Source organism: Pseudopipra pipra, chromosome 11 (genome assembly GCF_036250125.1).
Source record: "Pseudopipra pipra isolate bDixPip1 chromosome 11, bDixPip1.hap1, whole genome shotgun sequence".
Classification (NCBI taxonomy): Eukaryota; Metazoa; Chordata; class Aves; order Passeriformes; family Pipridae; genus Pseudopipra; species Pseudopipra pipra.
Genome location: NC_087559.1, coordinates 17,203,256 through 17,220,626, shown reverse-complemented (window position 1 = coordinate 17,220,626; position 17,371 = coordinate 17,203,256). Strand labels below are relative to the sequence as shown.

Genomic DNA, 17,371 nt, shown 5'->3' with positions numbered 1-17,371 from the left:
GTGCTCTCCCCTTCCTAGGCTGCTCCTTCCTGCTGAAAGCACAAACTGTCAGGCAGTGGGAACACTCCAGTACAGAGACAAAATATCCTCAGAATGAACCTGCATTGTTGCAGAGCCAATATCCATACTCAGAACCGAATGCAACACTCATTTCTTCAGCTCACAGTCTCACACAGTAAATCCTTCCTAGCACACCACTCTCATCATGCCAGAGGTCACGAGGGAAGAGACCCACTTTGGGCACACCCACACTGAGAGAAAGACTCCCCTGTTACCTCACTTGGCTTTTTGGAGTGCTCATTTTACGCTGAAATCTCCTCTTCCATCACCTTTTAAATGCATAGGCTGGAAGCCTTTTGGGGAGTAGCTGTTTCTAACCATACTTATTTAGAACACCAAGGTCTCAGTTGAGCCTTTACTGGATTAATTTTTATTATGCATTACTGGGCTAACATGCCACTTGTTTTAACTGGGACCCTGCTGTAGCGAAAACAAAATTATTGTGTGAGTTAACCTATCACCTTAAGTTTTAAGAATATTGATAGCAATATTGTAAATTACTGATAACAGTAATTAACAGCATTTATGCAGAATATTAGCACTGAATAAGGAAAGTTTTCTGGTTACAGAAACTTAAAAAAGTGAATCTCTACACTGTTTAGTGTATGAAGTACTTCACAGACAAAATCATAACTGTGAGTTAAAAATACCTTCATTTCAAGTTATGCTCTTGCACACGCTGCCAGCTGAGCCATAAACCAATTCAAAGCATGGCAGAAATCAGCAGGAAGGGGCACATGACCAGTGAAGGCTAAAAAGGGCTTTGGAACACCCTGTTCCTTCCCAGCACAGGGCTGCTGCCGACAGTACTGAGAGTGGGAGTCCTTCAGTTCTGCACCCACTGCCATGGGCCACACCACAAGACAGTCTTGTGGCCAATTTTCCCCCCACTGCTGTGCTGAGAAAATTTTCCTCCTAACAAATGCAGAAATTTTACACCCTTTTGATGCTGCCTTGACCCCCTCACTCGGTGGAAGAGGCCAGGAACAGCCTGAGAAATGTAACTGGAAATGCAAGTGAAGACACGAGAACAAATCCCACTCTGCAGGACCTGAGGGGCCATGTCAGGGCGGTGCAGGAAGAAACTAAGACACAAGTTGAGGGAAGCAAGTTTCTTCCATTCCCTGAGCTGTTCCCTGTCACAAAGCAACAGGAAGAGGGCTGAAAAGAAGGATTTGGCTTCTCAGCCTTTCACTTCCACAGTGTGAGTGACATACACACTGCTCAAGTAGATTATTTAATCATTCAGCTACCATTTGTAATAAAGGAGGATTAAAACACAAAGTCAAGTAATTCCAAAAACATCCTCAAGAGGTTAACACTCTATAATCTGCTAGGAGTTTTACAGCCTAATTACATCTGTCAAGTTTTTACTCCCCTTCAGTGTGTATATGGATTCCCTGTTTTTGTTGAAAATACAGGCTCCCTTGCTTTCCATACTCTCTAGATCATCTTTGTCTAGTCAGACAGTCCAGTACTGCAGTATTTGCACAAGTCAGTAATTCCTTTTTAAGTGCAGTCTGGAAAACCCTGAAAAATTCTGAAATGGAAGAGAGAACCATATGCAGTGTTATTACAAAAGAACAATTCTGGCATACACACACAAAAAATCATAATCAATAACTTTCTCACAAATAGGCCATTTCTTCCTTCACACAAGAATCTGACTTCCCCTTGCAGGTCCTGTAGAAAATGCCTGTGCAACTCTCTACTATCAGGGCTAGGAAAGAATTATCTGGAATGGCAGCCCCGTATGAACCAACTCACATTTTTATTTAATGCCACTGTCATTGCCATCACAGGCAAAACCAACCCCGAGGCACACATACAGATGTTATCTCCCAATAACATAAGCTGTAGGAATTTTCCTAGAGAAGGGAAAAATTTGAAAATACTCTAACAGATGATATTACTTTTAAGGTTCACCTCTGAAATGTTCCCGAAACGCCACAACACAAGGGACTGAACCATCTACCTCTGCAGTAATTGAAATAAAATATAATTAACTGTAGAAAATCCACACTGAATATGTGAAATTGAAATGGATTGATTTTCTTCTTGTGCAGTGGATGGAACTGCATTTTAATTGAAAATCACTTTAAAATAACTGTGACTCTGAAAGGACTTAAATCTTTTTTACTAAAGGGACTCCTACAGTGCTTTGCCTGCCATTTCCTGGTGTAGGTTAAGCACAAAACAAGTCCTAAAGCGAGTCATAGCACAGCAGTTTGCACAGACAGCTACAAAATGCAATCCCACCCCTCAAAAGCTGAGGAACTGGCATCCTGCCACATCAGCTGATCCAAGGCTTGGTTTAAAGCTATAAAATGTTTTGGTGTTTGTCCTGTTGGCCTCCCTAAACCATTCCAAATGCCATCATGAAACAGCCATATCCCTTTTCTCATCTTTTTTTTTTTTTTTTGCCCAGAGAGCCAAGAAGCAATTTATCAAGTTATAAAACCTTTTGATACAAATTTATTTCCAGACTACTGAACTGAGATGATGGCTTGCAAGCCCTAAGTCAGTCAGGAATAGGGAAGGAAGCTGCTGGAAGAGAGAAGAAGTTGGCATACCTTCCCTTTGTTGAAGTAATGGATAATCTTACGGCACAGACCTTCCTTACGTTGCCACTCTGACTGAGATGGATAATGCAGGAACTCTCTCAGAGGTCTGTCCTCCCACTGAAGCAACTCACAGTACAAAAGCAAAGTAAATGCGGCCTCTGTTGGAAAGGCAATTAAGGAACACTGAATCAATGACAGCAAATAAACACAGACCTGCTTCTTAAATAGTCTGTGATTTCTGATCTACGATGTGAGGGAAAAAATCAAAGTCTTAGAGGATCATTAAATGATTCAATTACTTAAAATAGCAGCACAAAGCTGTTTCCTATGAACTCGATTTTTAGGTACAAATCTGTCGAGTTTCTTTTTACCAGCTACTTGATTTAAATGCACAGTCAGATGTTCAGATATGTGGCCAGATTTGGGGTCTGCAGCTGTAAACAGGGCTTGGACAACACAGAATTAGAGTCCCTACACTTTCTAAGTGCTCCCTCAACACTGCAATATGGAAATACAGCATATGATAATATAATGGTGGTTTTGTTAGTCTTCCCCTAAATTTGATTCCACTGCTGTGATTTTTTTGATCAGTCTTCCTCACAGAACACTTTTATATAAGATTTGGAGTATAATGGAATATGGTTGTGTGGCATAAACAGTATTTCACTTGAGAGAAAGAACTGCACCTCAGCTTCTTCCCTTCCCAACTGCCATAACTGATTCATACAGATTTTTTCCAGGAGAATGAATGAGATATTACATAACCCTGGGAGAGTAAAAAAACATCATCAGGATTTCAAGCAGACCCCACACGAGCCTTCCTCACCTGTGTAGTTCTCAGCCTGCAGGTGCATGTCACACAGCTTGTGGATGTAGCGGATGTACATCTCCTCCTTGTTGATCTCGGATTTATAGAAATTCTGGGAAGGAAGACAGAGAGCTGTTACTCTTTATTGAGACTCTTCCTTCGTTCAAGACAATCAGCAGCATCTGTGCATGTGTAAAGCTCTTGAAAAGAGAACACATTATTAATTGAAAAGAAAATTAATAATTCTTTTCACATTCACACTGATCTAACCCAATGATTTTATCGTGTCATGATTTTTTTTTCAAAGTGAACGTAGCAAAAAGCTGAAAGAAAAGGTGTGAGAGGTTGTAGAACTTGTCACAGGGACATGCAGAACTCAGCTGGACAAGGCCCTGAGGAGTCTGACCTATTTGGCCCCGTTTTAAACAGTGAGTTGGACCAGAGACCTCCAGGGGATCCTCACAGTTCTGTTCATTCCGTTCTGTCATCCCCGTGCTTGGATTCTGAAGCTACATTTAATGCCTGACACAGATTCCCATCCCAAACTCTCCCAACCCAGTTTCAAAAACATTGCACAGTATCACAAGGAGAAAAAGGAAACATCTTTACCATAAGATTAACAGTGCAGCCAATTTTCTTGTTTTCTGTTTCATCTCCTTTCATACAGTCCCTAAGAAAGCAGAGCAGTGTTGAAACAAACATCTGCAAAAATTGTCCCTTTAAAACAAATTTGAAGTTATCCTCCAGAGTTTCCCTAGATCACAAACAATTAATCACATACTTCATCTTATAACGTTCCTCTAAGAGAACTTTCCATTTTATGGCTTAAATGATGTGAGAACTTAAATGTTCTTTTACATGTTTGTATCTGAGAACCAGCCTTGTTGTGTTGATAGCAAATTTCATTAAAAAAACCCCCAAACCAGTTCCCCTGCGTTCCCTTTAAGTGTGTCTCCAATACCTGGTTGTGCACAGTAGAGTGGTTGTTGCTGGGAAAAAAACCAGGAGATCAGATCAAAGTGGTAGGGATAATGAAAAGAGCAAACTAAAAAGCACAGGAAAGGATTTGGGACAGCAGAACACCCAGCCTAGTCCCAGGGTTTTCACCTCTAATGAGCAGCAGCAGAAGAAGAAAAATTTATTTGAACTCTTGTCAGCAGGCTAAAGATAGAAATATCTGGGCCAGTTCTATATGGGTTCAAATTGTCTATTACTGTACAAAAGCTCTCTGTGTGTTTATATATATCTGAAGTTAAAATACTTCTGGTAACTGAGTCAAAGCTCAGCTGCATTGACAGGACAGGCCTGCAAACTTCAGTCCAAAATTAAATGAAGGCTGCCCAGTTTATAGAGGAATCTTGCACAGGAGTCACCAGTTGACATGGCAGACTTCCCACAGGTGAAGTTCTCCACCCCTGCATGCCTGGAGGAGGCATCCAGCACCCCTTGGTTCACCAGGGCTTTTGAGATCATTCTTGCATTTAGCATCTATTTTGCTGAATTGGTTGAGATCATTTCAATGATGGAAGGAATTAGTGTTTTAGCAACCTGAACAAACTTTAGTACAAAACTACAGATTAAAAATATTCCCTGTAGGAATCTGGTACTAAGTCTTCACAAACTTATGCTCAGAATACATTCCTGGTGGTGCCAGGTACCTGTAGTCAAGCAGACGCTCCATGAGGCGAGTAACTGATGTAACAAAAGAGATTCCAGTCTCCCGCCAAGTTTCCTGCTCAATCTTCTCCAGCAAACTGTTTGGAGATGGAAAGACAGCAGGTGAGGCTTCCAGGGGAACGGCACAGTGCATGCAGACTGCTTCAGGCAACTTGGTTTCTCCCTCATAAAAAAATTCACAGAATTACCATCTTACCTGGGATAAGGCCCAAAGAGTTGGGTTCTACTCCAGGCAGCAGGAAGCAAAGACAAGGAGATTACAGAATTGACAGGGGAAGGAAAAATATCCTCACATTGCCATTTAAAAGATATGAAAGAGCAACACTCACAGCAATACTTGATTCCCACGTTATTGCCTGTAGCTTAAACACTGGTAACTGCAGTCAGAAATTGGAAAGGAGTCTAAACCTACTGCAAATACCTCTTCTTTGCTCATCCCTCTGTAAACTTTCATTTCTAATCAGCAACCAACCAACCAACCCTGAATTAATTTAATTAAACTGGAAATAAAGGCAACCTGTTCCTGCCTAGCAAATTAGACAGTACAGCAAGCACCCATCTCAGGGAGAGAGCTGTGAGGGATGAGAGAAAGCTACAACACTGAAAATTGTATTTAAAAAGTGAAGAAAGAAAGGAAATTTAGATGCTACTTTCCTGAAACTGGATTTCCAGTCAAAGGACTCTCCACTTCTAGGGAAGAAATTCTGCTGGATGTCAGGCAAACTCTTCTGTACTGGATGATTTCCAGCCAAGGGAGCCAGCTCCCTTTCCAGCAGTGTAGTTGGACAGTAGAATTCAGGCTCAACTGTTTTTTCACATAGCATTGATTAATTTGTGAAATTGTTTCCTCAAATTGTTTCCTCAGCTTGTTCTCAGAACACTTACTGGCAAATATAAACTAACAGGTTGGTTGCTGGAATTCCAGGCTGTGTTTCTTGGTAATACATCCAGTCACTATCATCTAAAAATAAGTAACAAGCTACAGTCCTTGAATTCTTAACATTTCAGGTAACAAATGACTTCAACTGGAACTGCACACTATTCCTCTTGGAGGTGAATTAAAAAAAAATAAATCGATATTTTCTTTCCTTTATCCCTGAAATAGCTTTGTGTTATCTGTACTCATAAGGTACCAGGCTTCCCAAGGCTGAATATACACAAATCCAAACCGAATACATTTACATACTTCTTGAGGATATGCATATAGGAAGGGCAGGATTATCTAGCTTGCAATGAATGAATGTGCAACTGCAAATTCAAAAATACAAGTATTGGTTCTGGCAAAACAGAAGTTTATGCCTCAAATGGCCGGTGTGCTCTTGGGGGGCACATAAAACTGTCTGGAATATGTGGCTAAAATTGTGCTAATGATCCCTCTGGCTCACTGGGATATTAACAGCTTTGGATTAGCTGCTCTGGACTGTCAGAGTTCAAAGTAAGTCTTTTTGAAATAAAACAGGATCACTGGAAATGAAATTTGGAGACGGATCAATACTCAAAGATAACTACGTGTAAAGTCAGACATAAAGTCTTCAAGTTTATCCTTATGGGTACAAATTGTTGGTGTGAAAGGGAGTGGAAATAGAGTGTCATGATGGACTCTGGAGGGAGCAACTTGCAACTGCTGAACCAACCAAAACATGGCCTTCAAAAATTGGAAGAAGCAAAAGAAAATGATGAGGAAAATCTCCTTTGCTCCAACAAGGTCTGACTTGCAGTGCACTGTGTCTCTAAACAATGCTGAGGCCAGGATTTCATTTACTGCTGTGGAAAAACAAGGGCACCTGCTCCTCTAGCAAATCAGTTTTTGCTAGGAGGATGATAACTACTTACCTGTGCAGCCTGACATTAGATGTCACAGAAAGAACACAAAGAATTGAGGGTTTTATATTCTTTTCAGAAATGTAATTGATGTAAGTGATGTATTTCTACTTCCCTGAGCCATGCCATGAAAACCTGGCAGGAGGCCCTTTCCTGCCCTCTCCACAGCTCAGTGCTGTGGCTGACAGCTCAGTGCCCTCTCCACAGCTCAGTGCTTTGACTCTCCCTGGCCCTGCAGACAGAGGAGCAGAAGGTGGCAGAGCTTACAGCAGGCTGAAGAGTTCCCTGTAGTTCTCATCACCTTTTCCTTCGGACACCAGGCTGTCCAGCTTATCAATCAACTCGGCTTCCACCTGGAGGAAAAGGGATCAAATCAATCACTCAGACACACTTTCAATGAACCAGTACCTCTGGTAAACTGAATCCTGTCCCACAACAGAACATCCATCACCACTGGGCTGCTGTGGTGGTTCTGCTGGGAGGTAACTGATTTCCCACACCCAGGCATCGTTATATTGTAAGATTATTTGTTCATTAAACCCTGTTTTGTCAAGCCTCTCTATGCCTACATGACACATTTGCTTTTCACACTCATATAAAGGGCCACAACAGCATTACTATGTTTCTCTTATTTTAGAAATGTTTTGAATACATATTAATTCCCACCCTAAATCTAATACATCCTATTATCAAGTTTGATATCAGATATTCTCATAAAATTGATTCAAGTGCAGAAATCAATGTATCTAACATTAAACAAAACAATTTCAAGTAGTCTGGGAAATGCTGCAGAAAAAACACTTTCAGTACAAATGAAGACAGAAGTTCCCAAAGGCTGAAACCATGTGCAGGAACACGGTTTGTTTTTATTTAAAGACAAGCATAGTTTGAGCTTCTCTATGTTTTTCAGCTGCCAAATTGCAAAAGAAGTAAAGATGAGAAGGAAAAGCAGTTCACCCAGTGGCACACAAATGGAGTTGGTGCTCTTGCTGCTGAAATCATTAAAGGGAGACCAGACTTCATCCCTGAATCAGACTGCATTGTTATCCAGCCTCGCTGAGAATCAACCTTGTTAAAACATGAGCTACTGAAGAAAATAAAAAAGGCTTGAAAATTAATTTCCAGGATTTTTATATTTTCTGACAACCAGCTGAGTATTCAAAAGGTGAAGAGAAGCTCGCAATTAAAACACCCTCCCTTTGCTTGTGATCTACAATGACTTGACAGAAATCAGTAATTCCTGTGTCCAGCTATCCAGCATTACACTGCAAAGCAAATAACTCCCTGGTTCCAGCAGATATTGTTAATGAGGTTTATTATATCTTGTGCTACTTAACTATTTATTTCATTCTTAGTAATACAGATGATTATTCCATCTTTAACCTTGGAAAGTTATGATATATGCTTCATAAAACAATGTGGAAATTTGCTCCACAAGTAATTTAAGAAATATTCTTGGAGCTGTAGTTCAGAATACATTAGTGAGCATAAAAACTAAATGAAGATTGTGAAGAGTTCATCTTGATACAAAAAATATAAACAGGTCCAGAAACTTGAAGATGACTGTAGGTGCTCGTAACTGTAAATGCCAGAGCAGAGACTGTTCTGTTGTTATGTTAAAACAAGTGAAAAGAGGACCATGATCAAATGCTACTGCAATAATAATAGTACTAAATAATAACAACAGTAGCAATCAGGGGAGTTGAAGAGGAAGAAAAGCATAAGCTCCTGATAATGTTTTTCCACACAGCCTTTAATAGATCAGGTTATGGGAAAGGTCTGCTGTTCTCCTGGAATGAAAGATTAGATCTGGCATTGTAATGACTGTGTGAATAATAATTAATCACATGAATAATGATAATTTAATGATGATTTACTACTTCAGAGCACTTCTCTGCAGATACTTGCCCCAGCACAATGACAATGAAACACTGTCATCTGAGGATCCAGTCTAAGCCAATCCTTCATTATCAATGCTTTGCACTTCAGGATCTGTTTTGCAGTGGAAAATTTAGCAGTTCTCTGACCACGACTGGGAAACAGAATGATGAAGATTTCTCTCCCTGATTTGCAATCACAGCTCACAGCAGGTGGAAACTGCAGAGCTGTCACTGGACTTAACCCTTCCAGGAGAGCTGCTACAGTTTCTTAAAATAAATACAGCTCCAAAGTCTGTTTCAAAGCAGGGTATAATGATATAATTATACAACACCACTTCCTAGCTGAAGACACAGAAGCAGAGATCACTGTTTTCAAAAATACTGGCTGACTCTTACATCTCCATTTTTGGTTCTCAGCCTGGCCCATTCAATGGCTGACTAATAATCTAAGTGAAACCAGTGGGAACACTGACAGCCCAGCACTTACAAAAATTCCCCCCCCATCTCTGATGTGCTGAGCACATCCCTCCTCTTCTCCATGTCCATGGGAAATGCAGTTTGCTCTGCAGTGCACTGGTTAAACAATCTTGGGAGTCTTGTAATACTTTTGTGAATTATGCTTCCAATTTTCTATTTTTATATATATTTACTTGACAACATCTTCACTATCAGAAACAGGTCAACAAATACAAACTCCTTGCTTCCAGCTGGACACTGCAGACAGACAGAGCAAAAAAAAAGGAATACTGGGAATGCTTGGGAAGTGCCTTCACCTGTTTGAAGTTGCCATTCTTTCTCTGCTCCCAGTCCATCATGTCATGGAAGATAGGGATCATGATATTCCGCACTTCTGGTTGTGGAACAAGCGTAACACCGAGAAAGGGGCCAATCATTCCCGGAATAAAGTGAATCTTATGCTCACCTGTACAACACAAAGCAAATGTAATTACATAAAAGCCTTTGTTATCTGCCACTAAGAAAACAGAGAACCCCTGCAATAATGACATGTACAAAGTAGTAGGCATGGGCATTACAAAACCAAACATTCTTTTCCTGAAAGGAATGAAAAACCTGTATTTGCTTTACACCTTGTGAAGTCTCTAAGAGCATTTTTAATTTCACTGAGAAAGCCTTCAGCAAGAATTGTCAGTGCATTTTACTTGCAAAGGAATTCAAACTGTCAGAAATAACCAAACTAAAACAGACTAACTGGGGGAAAAGAGGCCAGGGATACTTCTGATTCATGAAGAAGATTTTGAAAGGGCTGGTGAGAACAACAGTAGTTAATAGAACACATTTAGATTTCAAAGAACTACAGAGCTCTTCATCCTTTGGTGCTGTGGCAGTTCCAGTTTCCCAACAGACTTGAGACCAAGTGGAATTGCTGCTCCAACAGAATCCTGAGGCATATTGCTGACAGCCTCTTCTGTGCCACGTCACTGCACAGTCACAGGGAGTAACTCAAAGGAGCCACGTTTGGAACAGCATTCAGTGATAAATATCTGTATCTACATGTCTAAAACCAGCTTCTCACTTCTCAGTTGAGTTTGTGCATCACTTTCTGGTTATCTGTTATCTTCTATTCCCACAGAGATGCTCTGGAACTCTGTCCAGCTCTGGCTGTATCATCTCAGCTGTGCCAGACAGACCAGCCTTATTCATCATCACAGAATAAGGCATTTTCTTGCTTCCATAGTCTTCTTCCTGACTGCTGTCTGAACTCTGCCCAACTTGCCTTCCTTTTGGGTTGGCTTTGTTTTTGTGTTTGGTTGTTTTTTTTAAGCTGTAGAAGGCAGGGCCAGGGAAACTCACTAGAATCAAGTACACTTACGAAAAAAGATGTGGCACTAACGTTATTCACTTGTCTTACTCAAAATTCTTGCAGATTTTCTCAAAGATTACAGTGGCATTTTACAGGTAGCTCCCCTTCAGCTGACTACCAGCATGATACATTTGTAGTCTTTGTTTTCTTGAACAGCACTCCTACCTGCATTCCTACACATAAAATATTCATTTCTGGCTTTTTGAATATATTGTAGCCACATTATCAAGTTATCCATTTTGAATTGTATCACTCCTTTGCCCTCTTAATGATTCACCTGTTCTTTGTATTTGTGATCTCCATCAGCAAACATTTTGGTATTTTCCTCTAGAATACTAAATGCTTCCTTCTCAAACATTTCCATAGGTATTCCTTTTGGTCCCTGATGGAGACAGGATACTGGCCCAGCTGGACTTGCTCTGATTCAGTTCAGATGTTATTTGACTCTTCTAAATCCCGAATTACCCAAACCCAAGACTGCCTCAGCACACTTCTAAAAGTGCAAGTCCCAGGGGAAAAACTTCCATTTCCCTTTTGAGACCTGTGGAGAGATACAATTTTTCCCATTTTGTAAAATGTCTAGGTCAAATGAATTGCAGAAGTTGAAAATTCAGCACAAATGTTGTGTTATTGTGGGCAGGGCTCTTGTAGGTTTTGGGTTGGGGTTTCTGTTTTCTTTTTCTTTTTTCTTTTTTCTTTTGTAATTTTTAAAGTAGTAACATAGAATTTGTTATGCATACTAAATACCTGAAGACACCAAAAAAAAGCAGCTTTACTGTATTCCACTGCTGGGCTTTATTATCAAACACACACAGCTGTGGCTTAGTCATGCACTTGGCAGTGTTGGGTTAATGACAGGACTTGATGACCTTAAAAGTGTCTTTTCCAACCTAAATGATTCTGTGGGTCTATAATTTTGAATCATCTAAAAAATTATAAAGTTGGTTACAGCTGTGAAAAATTCCCTGCCACTGTCACATCTGAGAAGAAAGCATTCAAATTCCTAAGAATGTATTATTTCAAATAAAAAAGTATGATGGACAGTGCTGAACAGTTTTGGTGGGAGAAGAGAAGTCCTTCCTGGTTTTACACCTCTTCAGAGAAACTAAGTGTTCTGTAATGCTACAAAAAGTTAAAAAAAAAAAAAAAGAAAATCCAACAGAAATGGGGGAATGGGGGCTTCTTTGGCTTTGGTTGCAGGTCAGAGGAGGGAGAGACATACCCAGGTTCTGCCACATGCTGAAGAGCTCATATGCCATCATCACTCTCATATCACCATATCTGAAAGAGAAGAGAGACACAACTGCCCATGGAACAAAAACTGGCAAGGCAGTGATGTGAACAAAAAAATAATCCAATTGTTAAAAAAAATCAGTTCACACCTATGTCAACATAAAATACCAAACAACTTGACTGAACACTGTATTAGGAGATCTACTTATTTATTGCCCAGGCACTTCCACTCCTAAGTACCATAATAAATCCCAAAAAAAGAAGTCTCTTTTTTGAGGTGGGGACCCAACAAAACATGTCCTTACTTATCCAGAATCTTCTTCCTCTTGGCAGGTGTGGCACTCTCTAGTTGGAGACTTGGCTGGTTTATAAACAAAACTGCCAGGCTGAAATAAGAGTTCCAGACCTGTGACAAGGGAAAGAATTTTGTAACATCACACTCCAAGGACTAAGCTTTAAACAAGTGTAGAAAGACATATGATCCTTTTTGCAATCAAGACTTAACACTTAACTTAATCACTATGTATCTTACAATGGAGATACTAAACTCTTAAGGATATTAATGGATTATTTAAAACCTACTAAGAACTTGAAAAACTTGAGCCCTCCTGTGTGCACATGTCCCCAGGGACATTCTGGCAGCTTTGCCCTACTAACCTGCTGCCCATCTTCAACTACATCAGACACAGGGACAACACTGTCTAAGATCCCGTGTTCCTCCCCTTTTTATGTCAGCAGCCAGAATGAGAGACCTTTGGGAGAGGAGGACCATTAATACCCCAACTTCAGGAGGAGCATTGCCTGAGTTTACATTCCATCAGCCATCAGTGTGGAAGCCAGCACAATCCATTAGCTCCACTGCTCATGGAGATAGTTGTTTCCTTTACAAAGGGCTCAATCTCCCTGATTTCATCTCAGGCTGTATCTGTTCTACTTCCCCTGCATTCCACAGCAGATTCCCACCCCTGTCCTTTACCAGGTCATCTTCCTCACAGACACCCAGATAAAGGTTGCAAATATAATCAGCTAATGCAGAGAGCAGCTCTTGCTCCTTTATTGCTGCTGGTTTAAAACGATGTCAGAACGTTTTCTGAGAATCAATTCTTACTTTAAAATCGAAGTCTGTTTCTGTGAAATTCTTATGCAGTGCAGAAGACAGGTACTGAACTGTTGTAACTATGATACTGCAGGCAAAAACAAAGAGAAGAAAACAAAAAGAGAACATTTGAATCTGGAGTACAACATTTTACAGTGGTTGGTGGTGCTGGTTTAACTTTAGGTACAGAGATGAGCATTCTTTTTGTAATCACTGTGAGATTTGCACAGAAATCACCTTTCTTTCTGTGCTTTAATGAACATACAAAATTAAGAACCTTCACCATATTGTAACTTTTGAAATTCACACAGTAGCATTTAAAATCCTGTCTATTTTGCATGGCTGGGCCCTGTGACCTCCAACGAAATGGAAGAAGACACTGCTTCTTATTTTACGCAGAAAGACTTATTTTTTTCCCCAGAGAAGAGCAACTCAAAAAGTTTGAGCTATCTTTGTTCTTTGCTATACAATGGTCCTTTGTCTGGCCTCACATTCAACTCAAGATATTTGTATTTTGCCAATTTTTGATCCTGTGGGGTTTTTTTGTTGGTGGCTAAATACACCTTAGTGAAAGGCAATCAAGGCATGTGATAAATTCAGGAATTAATAAATACCATGTAGATAAGGCAGCAATAGTATCAAAAAAGCAAGCACATCTGATTCACATGCAAGCAATACTCCAGTAACACTTCTAAATATACCTGTGAGTGTAAAGGTTTGTGGCAAAATAACACCAGAAGGAAGGGATAACCTGCAGCATCTGAGGGAGCTGCTCTCTCACGTGGGCTTTTCTTTTCCTACAGAACTTCACTGAGTCTTTACGCTTGAAATACTGCAATGCACTTCTTTCACTTCTCATTAGCAGGGGGGACTCAGAGCATTCAGCTCAGCTGAGCAGGCAGCCCTTAGGAACACTTCCATGGTGTTTCCTTGTAATGGGAACCCTCTGTCTTTCAGTCAGTGGTAATTCCACAGCCAGTTTAGCTAAGGAGACTACTAAATAATTCCAGCCACCCTGTGTTGAGCACTGCTGCCAAGCCCAACAGCACAGAGCTTAACCCATCACAAGCAAACTGAGACAAAACGAAGCATTGAAATGGGAGATAACAACTGCATTGAGAAGAATCTGTGTGTAATGCTCTGCTGCCATCGCTGGGCTCTGCTCCTCCCTTTCCAAAATACCTGAGTCCTCCCTCCAGGTCGGTTCAGGGGTGATGTTTATGGGAAGGCACAGATGTTCAATGCAATGATTCCCTGAGCAGGGGAGGGAGAGGCCTGTTAGCAGCCCTTGGTGTGGGGAGCTCACTCTCAGGGCAGCTCCCTCATCTTTGGCTTTGAACTTCCAACTCTTTGATGTCTGTGAACACTGGCAGAGTTTAACTGTGGGGAATTTCGGCTGGACCAAGACCCTAACATGGAATGAGAATATGACTGAGAATGAAGGCATTAGCCCTGACAACATATCCATGTCCCCTGAAAGAAGGGAAAAGCACCAGGAGGAAAGCTGTCCGTGAGAAACAAGAACTTGTTTTGGATAAAGTGACTGAGCAAGACGTAAACATAAAAGATAACAGAACAGATGTGCAGAGAGACTGTGGGAAAGTAAAACTGCCAGAGTCAACCTATCAGCCCTGAGATTGTGTTGCTGTGTTTGAAATTAACCTGTCTGTAAAGAATACCTGTGCCTAAGAAATGTATAAAAGGAGCTGTAAAAGTGCAAGCTGGTGCTTTCTTCTCCTCAATAAACCTTTCTAGTGGATTTCAGTGTCGTGTCTGTTCCAACAGCAACATTTAACAAACAGAACAAACACAGAGGTTTGGTCCAGAGTGTTAAAATAACAGCAGAACGAGGATGAGCACTACAGAATTCCTGTCTTGGTCCCAGCCTGATGAAACACAGCATCACAGGTTTTAACTGCCTGAATTGTGACACAGAATGTCAACACTTTGCACCTGCTTCTTTACTTACTTGCTGGTGAGCAACCTCATCACCATCCAGTCTCGAGGAAAGACACTCATCTTCATCAGGTTCCGAAACACACAGAAAATCTTCAGGAGGAACTCCTGTCACACAGGGGAAAAAAATTAAACATCCCCAGCAGCTGCAGATTAATCTATTTTCTTGACTACAAGAAAGGCAATTCAACTAAGCGTGTTCCACTTGAGCTTTGTGTTGCAAGGCCATTCAGTTGGGAAATGGAAGCAACATATTTTTGGATATGGCTCTGTTCCTTTTGTTTGCATCTAATACGTACCGAACAAGTTGCAACTTCTTTTAAATCTTAACTTCTACAGTAAGATGAAAATCCTCCTATGTGCATAATTGTATATGACTTCTCACATTATCACAGAGAGTTCCAGTGTCAATTTGCAGCTATTTTCAAATATACTGGACTCATGATCACTTATTTATGCATTCATTTAATTAATTCATCTGTCCAAATCTCTTTGCACTTACGTCACAAATTCGAGAACAAACCACACACCCAAGCCCAATAAAACTCCTACACACTCTTTTTAAAATAGTAACTGAAAACCCCATTTCTGGCAACATGCAGCACCAAAGAGCTCTTAAACACATTCAGGTGAATATTTGCTTTCCAAAAAAAATCCCCAAACCTGAAGACATTGCTGGGTTTTGAGTACCTGCACCTCTATGTCTGTACAGAACAACAGTGAGGATTAAACATGCCAGGTTTTCGCAAATTATGATTTTATTGTTTTGTTTAATTTCCACATAAAATCAAGATGGCACAGAAAGTAACAGCACAGGGTTTCATCAAAACCACCCTACCATTATGCCTTAATGGGGGGTGTGATTAATATCCTGGTGTAACTGAGCACGGAGTGAAGCATTAGAAGGTCCTTGACTTTTGGCCTTATTTTGCCCTTTGTGTAACAGTGATAAGTGAACATAATGCCTTTCCATGCCAGAAAAAATACTGAAAATATTACTATAGCAATATTTGAAAGGGGAAAAAAAAGCAATATATTTTATTAGGTCAACTGAGAGCTGAAAAAACATTTGGATATAAAATCTTCAGCCTTTGTTCCTCTCCTGGAACAGACCCTCAGATTATCAGAGATGCAACAGTGTTTGTTCTTATGGCCGTAAAGACAAATTTCAGTTCAATGACCTTTTTCATGGGTCTGACATAAGAACTATAGTTCAGATAGCTTTTAAAATAAATATTAAAATGTAATAGGAATTAATTTACCAAATCATTTTCCTGTGAACCATTTGAAAGTTACCAGAAAGGCAGTAATGTCAGACAACTATCAACCTCAGATACACTCATTCCTGCGACCTAAAGGTAAGAATTTTATCATCCCAAATTCATCTCCCTGATTTATTCAGCCTCCCTATATACACACATTTAGAAGCTGAAAGCCTATCCAGAAAGCACTCCTCACTGTTTCTCCATTTCATTTCTTAAGGCAATAGAAGTTCCTGCCACATCACATTGTTCTTGTTGTGTATATTTTAGTGAGTGCCATGCTAACCAAAAGCATTTTACATAAAAGCTTGTCTTTATTTATAAGATTATTCTGTCTTTTAAACAGGCTGTCATTGGAGATACTCCTCCTCCCAATGGAAGCTGAGGTAAAAAGTTTCTGCTTTTGTGAGATGTGCCATTTCAAAATGTCAGAGGCAAAAAGCCACCAGCGAGGTTTGCACCCCTCCTCAACCCCTGCTGTTCCTGGAGAGCCCTAATTTAAGTTAATGTTCACAAAGAAGGGTGCAGCAAGTGGAGTGGTAAGGTTACTGCTTTCCCAAAAAAGATTTCATCTGCTAGAGACATTTGTATCCCCCAAAAGGCCTGAAATTCTCTTTTGGCATAAAATCAATGCTCTTTGTAAGAAAGCTCCAATGCATATTGAACATCTAGTAAAATGCTTTACAACTGACTTCACATTCACAGGATTAAAAAAAGCCCTGTTCCTCTGAGTGTGTTTTATATGGTACAATTACGATATCCTTTATGTCGAACAACATCTATCTTGGGACTTTATTTGCTGGTATAAAGCTAATTCGGTGCCCTGTGGTCTTAAATGTTTCTTGCAACACAACACCTCTGATTACAAAAGTGAAAGGAAGATCCCTGAACAGACTGCCAGTGGATGGGAATGATTAGCAGAGCAAGTGATGGGGGAGAGATTCCCCTCTGCTCTCCCATTCTGAGGGAATCGCCCTACAAACATCATATCCTGGTGTACCTTCAGTTCATCCTTGCTTTGGAAGTTGTCCAGTAAGTGCTGGAAGTGAGTGTCTGACATCTGACGAAGCAAAGATAAAAGGCAGGAGACATATTCTCCCTGTTGACCAAATGAGAAACTCTTTGATTCAGACAATCTTGAAATTTCATAAATAAAAAACTTAACCCGGGGGAAGGTATAAAGGGAGGGGTC

General features: G+C 40.4%; 1 protein-coding gene and 1 long non-coding RNA gene across 10 annotated transcripts in view; one reads left to right on the top strand and one right to left on the bottom strand.

Moving 5' to 3' along the window:
• DOCK3 (dedicator of cytokinesis 3) overlaps positions 1 to 17,371 on the bottom strand; it is a 189,303-nt gene that overhangs the window by 28,919 nt on the left and 143,013 nt on the right. For 8 of the 9 annotated variants that reach the window (XM_064667892.1, XM_064667899.1, XM_064667900.1 and 5 more), the window contains exons 27-38: positions 17,180 to 17,278; positions 14,931 to 15,025; positions 12,974 to 13,049; positions 12,171 to 12,271; positions 11,855 to 11,913; positions 9,584 to 9,732; positions 7,198 to 7,283; positions 5,306 to 5,332; positions 5,091 to 5,186; positions 4,042 to 4,102; positions 3,451 to 3,544; positions 2,634 to 2,782 (exon numbers count right to left, since the gene is read on the bottom strand). In XM_064667892.1, coding sequence (XP_064523962.1) covers positions 2,634 to 2,782; positions 3,451 to 3,544; positions 4,042 to 4,102; positions 5,091 to 5,186; positions 5,306 to 5,332; positions 7,198 to 7,283; positions 9,584 to 9,732; positions 11,855 to 11,913; positions 12,171 to 12,271; positions 12,974 to 13,049; positions 14,931 to 15,025; positions 17,180 to 17,278 — 1,092 coding nt within the window. The remainder of the gene's footprint in view (positions 1 to 2,633; positions 2,783 to 3,450; positions 3,545 to 4,041; positions 4,103 to 5,090; positions 5,187 to 5,305; positions 5,333 to 7,197; positions 7,284 to 9,583; positions 9,733 to 11,854; positions 11,914 to 12,170; positions 12,272 to 12,973; positions 13,050 to 14,930; positions 15,026 to 17,179; positions 17,279 to 17,371) is intronic. The other variant, XM_064667895.1, reaches the window with a different exon arrangement.
• LOC135420423 (uncharacterized) lies at positions 5,142 to 8,048 on the top strand. Its single transcript, XR_010433516.1, has 2 exons — positions 5,142 to 5,211; positions 7,138 to 8,048. It is a non-coding gene; the product is annotated as an uncharacterized LOC135420423 (long non-coding RNA).